Below are 6,538 nucleotides of genomic sequence, written 5' to 3'. Positions count from 1 at the left end.
TTTCTATATTACAACTAAATTATTTAAACGAAGAAGAAATAATTAATTGAATTTCAACTTGAATCTAACAACATTAACAATTTCTAAAAAAATACATAAAAACACATGAAACAAACTGAAGAAATAATTAATTAAATTTCAATTTGAATCTAATAACATTAAAATTAAACTAACAATTTCTTTTAAAAAAATAAATAAAAACACATGAAACAAACTGAAACCAGTTAACAAAAACGATAAACACGAACAAAACAAGAATCAAACATTCATCGATTTTATATCCGAGAATATCAAAACAAAATACGGACAAAATGAAATTCAAACCCACTAACCGGATCGAAACGACGAAGAACTTGAATGAAAACAAATCTGTCCGGAAACGATTATCGCACCAAAATAACTCGACGACGAAAAACGACGACGGGCCTGACTGTTGCTGCGTCGCTGAGCCGGAGCTTGACGGACTGAGCTTGAGCTTGGATTGTCGCTGCTTGCTTGCTCATGGCTGGAGCTTGAAGCAATGGCAACAAATGCTGCTCAACTGGACGGGCAGTAGCCATGGTCGTCGATGAGGTGAAGATGAGTGGTCGTTTGGAATGTCCGTGGGTTCAAGGGACATGGTGGTGGAGGGCAGTCCATGGACGAGCCTGAGCTCGCCATGGAGAAGACAAAGCAGCAAAGGGGCAGCCATAGGAGTTGGACCTCGAGGGTAGTCGTTTATGGAGGATCTTTGTGGCATGAGGTCACTCATGGTGAAGCTTGTGACTGGAGCTCGATGGAGTTTGGTTTTGAACCAGATGCTCGATGAGGCAGCATGGAAGGTGAGACGTTTGGGTCTGCTGGAGATCGACGAGGAAGCAGCAACCATGGGTTAACTGGTGCTCGGCGGAGAAGAGAAGGAGGGGAGGTGGCTCGTTTGTTTGGTCGTGTATGGACGTGAGGGTGCGGGCTGGGCGACTGGTTGAGCTGAAGAACGGTGAGACAGCAGCTGCGTTTCCGGGGGTGGTCTTGGTGATGGACGCTGGTGGTCGACTGAAGAAGGTGGTCGTTTGGAGACGAAGCAGAAGCAACGAACGAATGGCTATTGTGGTTCGACGACTGGTAAAGGGTGGTCGATGGAGGGGTTGTGCGTGTGTGTGAAGGTGAGGCATCCATTGGAGGGTTTTTTGGGAGTTTTGGAGAAGAAGATGGGAAGAGAGAGGGGGCGGATGGTTTAGTTTTAGGTTTAGGAAATGAAATGAAGATTAGGAGGGGTGTTGGGTATTTGGGTTATGAACTGGGTCGACCCGGTTTGAAATGGACCGGGTCGTGGAGAAGGTTGGGTATTTTTTGGGCCTGTGGCTTGAATTTGAAGAAGAGCCCAATTCTGATTTTCTTTATATTTTTTGCTCTCTTTTCTTCTTTTATTTTTTCTTAAACTGAAACTAAATTCTAAAATCCTTAAATTATCATATAGAACTAAATTAATTCATGAAAGGGCAAATTAACTCCCAATAACAATTAACACACAATTAAGCATAAAATTATACAATTGGACATTAAATGCTAAAAATGCAAACGATGCATATTTTTTTAATTTTCATTCTTGTAAAACAAACCTAATTATTCTTAGTTGTAGATTTAAATCCTAAATGCAAATGCGACATATTTTTGTATTTTTTATTAATTTAACAAATAAACATGCACAGAAAAATACAAATAATTATCCAAAATGTCACAAAAATTCTCAAAATTGCACACAAAGGAAAATCATTTTATTTTGAATTTTTGGGAGTAATTCTTTCATAGGGAAAAAATCACGTGCTTACAACTAACATTGAGTGTTTCACAGATGCAGATTGGGCAAGGTCAAAAGCCGATAGGAGATCCACGACAGGATATTGCGTTTTTGTTGGTGGAAACTTGATTTCGTGGAAGATTAAGAAACAAAATGTTGTATCTCGATCTAGTGCGGAAGCAGAATACAGAGTTATGGCACAATCTCTGTGTGAGGTTGTATGGGTACATCAATTATTAAGTGAAGTTGGCTTCCAAACTACATTGCCAGTAAAGTTGTGGTGTGATAATCAAGTTGCTCTTCATATCTCCTCTAATCTTGTATTTCACGAAAGGACTAAGCACATTGAAATAGATTGTCACTTTGTTCGTGAAAAGATTCAACAAAAGCTCATCTCTACAGGTCATGTTAGAACTGGAGATCAATTGGGAGACATTTTCACAAAAGCTTTGAATGGAGCTCGAGTTGAATATATCTGTAACAAGTTGGGCATGATCAATATATATGCTCCAACTTGAGGGGGAGTGTTGACATACAAGTTGTCTAGCACATGTATACACATGTACTACATCATAGCTAGCACATGTATATGAGTTGTATAGTAGGTGTAATACAAGTTGTGTAGCACATGTATACACATGTACTACATCTATATGAGTTGTATAGTAGGTGTAATTAGGTGTATGTCAACTAATAGATTAAGTGAATTAGTATTATAAATAGGCCTTGTAATCTTCTCTTCTAGATATGAAATATAGAACTTCTTTGGTTTCTAACATCAAGAAACATTCTTTCCAGTAGTAAAGATGAAAACTGCTAGAACTGTGTTAGCAATTGCTGCTACTAAACAGTGACATATACATCAAATGAATGTATATAATGCATTCCTTCAAGGGGATTTACATGATGAAATATATATGGAACTGTCTCAAGGATTTAACAGTCAGGGGGAGACAAGACCACAGTGTAAACTGATTAAATCCTTGTATGGATTAAAACAAGTACCAAGGCAATAGAATGCAAAGCTCACTGAGGCCTTGTTAAAAGCTCAATTTGTTCAAAGTCAATACGATCACTCCTTGTTTTTTAAGAAAACCTCAGAAGGTGTCACTATGGTGTTAGTATATGTTGATGACATGCTCATTACTGGAGACAACCTAAAACTAATAAAAGAAACTAAGGCTGGCTTACAACAGGTGTTCAAAATGAAAGACTTGGGTGAACTTAAATATTTTTTAGGCATTGAGTTTGCAAGGTCTAGTCAAAGAATCCTAATGCATCAAAGAAAATACACTTTAGAGTTGATTTCAGAAACAGGTTTAGGAGCAGCCAAACCTGCTATAACTCCTCTTGATTTCAATATGAAGCTAACAACAAAGGAGTATGATGAACATACAAACAAAGGAAAAGAAGTGGCTGATGGAGACGAAGAACTATCAGATCTGAATCCATATCAAAAGCTAATTGGTAAATTGCTATATCTAACAATGACTCGACCAGATATTGCATTCAATGTTCAAACATTGAGTCAATTCTTACAAAAACCAAAAAGATATCATATGGAAGCAGCACTCGGAATTGGGAGGTATCTAAAACAACAACCAGGACAAGGAATTATATTATCTAGTAAGAACAGTACTGAAATTACAGCCTACTGCGATGCAGACTGGGCAACCTGTCCTCATTCTAGAAAGTCTATATCTGGTTATTTAATTAAGCTTGGCGAATCTCTAGTCTCTTGGAAATCAAAGAAACAAACAACTGTTTCCAGAAGTTCAGCAGAAGCTGAATATAGGAGCCTTGCCTCAACATTAGCAGAATTGATCTGGCTAGTTGGTCTACTAACAGAACTGAAAATCAATGTCAAACAACCTGTTAGTGTGTACAGTGATATCAAAGCAGTTATGCAAATTGCAGCAAATCTAGTTTATCATGAATATCTCAATTCCAAGCTTGGAACTTTAAACATTTTTACAGCTCCTAGCTTGAGGGGGAGTGTTGAGAAAGGGGTTACATAAGGGCATTTTGGTATTATCCCTTATTAGACTCCACCAATAGGAATGAAGAAAGTGGCTAAGTTAGTTAGCCAGGTGGAGCTTATATAAATATACACTTGTAATATTCAATTTTTTAATTAATGAGAATAACACATCTGATGCTATCTTCTCTCTCGTTCTCTCTCATCCATCTACTATTTTTGCTACTTCATACAATTTCAAATCCCCAATCCTAGGTAATGGGTGCTTAACCATCTATGTAGATCCGCCAATGCTAATGGTTGATGTTGTTGCGAAATTTTTTTAAACGTTCTTATATATTATATATTGATGAATGATTCTTTTTATCTGCCTAAACCTTGTGTATGGCATATTGACAATTTGACTTGCTGTTTATTATAGCCAAATATCAACTATCAACTATCAACTACAATAATACTACGTCAAATAAAATGAAGATGTCATGGAAGAGCTAAGAACAACATGAAGTAAATTAGCAAAAAAGGAATATATATATACTACCAGCAATTGAACAAATTAATTGATACAGCACCAATGTACAATTAATTAATTGGTGACCATAGTAATTTTACATAAATTCACTCAATTAAGAATTAAGGATTGATGGATTGCGGGAACTGCTTAATTACAAGCTCAAATTAAAGAGACAATCCAGAATCTTCATCCTCGTCGAGGCTAGAAGTGTAAACAGTGTAAAGAGACCAAATCAAACCAAAGACACCAAAAAGAATCCAACCAAGAAGATTATTGCTCAAACCAAATGGAAGCCCTGTTCCTTCCGTGCTCATTCTTTCATCCACTAAAGCCATAGCTGCTGGACTTGACATTGTTGCTGCACATGCTGCTGCCATTAAAGATGTACCCATTCCTAACTTTGCCTCACTCTCTTGCCCTGTTGATTTTCCTTCCATTGAACATTTTACCTTTCCCATATTCTTGCTCATGGCTGGCAACCCTGTGAAATTATGAGCCGGTTGTTATATAGATGTCTCATACTCCACTTGTGGGATTATATTAGGTATGTTGTTGTTGTTGTTTGTTACATTTAGGATGTAATTTGTTAGTTCAGTTAATAAACTTTTTGACTCGAGCTATGTACAGTTAAACCTTTTTATAACAATCTCGTTTTTTCCGTTGCCTTTTTGATTGATATAGTGAAGTGCTACTATAGAAAACATATATTATAACATAATATGGAAAATTGGTTCCAAAGAAAATTGACCATCATAGTAAAGTGTTGTTATAGATGATGGTTGTTATAGAGAGCTCTGACTGCAAGAGCGGAGCTAGAGTACTGCCCCGAGAGGGTTCAGCCAAACCCAATAGCTTTAGTTCAAACCTTATATTTATCTTAAAAATTTATTGAATATATATAAGTTATAATTTAGAATCCAATAGCTTAAACGATTATAATCTCGAATCCATAAATTTGAAATCCTGGCTCAAAACTCTGTGTGACTGTATACCTTAAAAATAGGAATTTAATATGTATACATATGATAAAATTATATATACTCATTTTGAGTCAACTAACACACTCAATCTTTGATTTCATACGCTTCCCATTCAAAATCAGGAGAATGACCAAATGGTACGAGACTAGTTCTACACATTAACCTTTTGAGAATGCGCAATAAAGTATATATATACATCAAATACCATTTTGAGATTTCTTACTGATCCTTGATAATAATTTCGCTCAACTCTATCAGCAGTATCATACGTATATAGCTTACACCAGTTATTAGTGGCAGAGCATGATTTTTAATACGCGAATAAGCTAAGGAAATTATATATATAATGTAATTTTCGGACGAAAAGGGCTCGACTGAACCCTTCCGTCCACCTAGCTCGGCCCCTGCCAGTTATACTAAAACTCTTTTCATAAATTAGTTGCTGAATCCTAGCTAGAAAGCTTAAACAAAAAGAAACTTTCCCTTTTGTAGCAGTTAAACTCTTATTATCAAGATTAAGAGCGATATGTGAAAAATCAACATACCAAGAACAGAGGAGGGGCGAGATACAGAACCATTGTGCACGAGAGCAACACGGGCTACTGAAGAGGCCGCGGTGCAAGCAGTGATGGTCGCCATTTCTGTTCTCACTCAGAAATGAGACAGCTTTTTCACTGGTATTTCATACACACTCGACTTACTTTGATTCAGACATGAGAACATTACACAGACACGTACATTAAGCTAATGCAACGACACGAGTTAGCCACACAACATCGATTACCTAGATTGCTTCTCATCTCTTACAAGCCAATAATAATCTGCCACGTGTCTTGATACAGATGACTCAAAATAAAAGCAAACAACTACGACGGTTCGTTATTGTAAATTTAATCCCCGGCGGTTAATTGTCACCAGACATATAAGTCGTGTTTGGCCAACCTCCTCAAGAGGCCAAGAGTTTCTTTTTCTTTTTTAAAAGTACTTTTTTTTTTAAGTTAAGGTGTTTATAGCTCGTTTGGCCAAGCTGCAAAAATCAGCTTATTTTGAGAAGTGCTTTTCTCAAAAGTACTTTTGGTGAGAAGCAGTTTGTGTTTGGCTAATTAGTTTGAAAAGCACTTCTGAGCAACAATTAGTGTTTGGCCAAGCTTTAAAAAACTGTTTCTAAGTGTATTTTTCTCAAAAGTGCTTCTCAAAAAAGTGCTTTTGGAAAAAAACTACTTTTGTCTGCTTCTCCAAAACTGCTTTTGCTTCTCCTCAAAAGCATTTTTTTTCCTTCCAGAAGCTTG

General features: G+C 36.8%; 1 protein-coding gene across 1 annotated transcript; it reads right to left on the bottom strand.

Moving 5' to 3' along the window:
• Positions 1–4,267: 4,267 nt before the first annotated feature.
• Positions 4,268–5,998, bottom strand: LOC107802496 (photosystem II reaction center W protein, chloroplastic). The gene is made up of 2 exons (XM_016626010.2): positions 5,795–5,998; positions 4,268–4,750 (listed from the first exon to the last, which is right to left on the bottom strand). Exons 1-2 carry the CDS (start codon positions 5,886–5,888, stop codon positions 4,434–4,436), a joined length of 411 nt encoding a protein of 136 aa, XP_016481496.1. The 5' UTR covers positions 5,889–5,998; the 3' UTR covers positions 4,268–4,433.
• Positions 5,999–6,538: the final 540 nt, after the last annotated feature.

Source organism: Nicotiana tabacum, chromosome 8, assembly GCF_000715075.1.
Source record: "Nicotiana tabacum cultivar K326 chromosome 8, ASM71507v2, whole genome shotgun sequence".
NCBI lineage: Eukaryota > Viridiplantae > Streptophyta > Magnoliopsida > Solanales > Solanaceae > Nicotiana > Nicotiana tabacum.
This window is presented reverse-complemented; position numbering and strand designations above follow the sequence as displayed.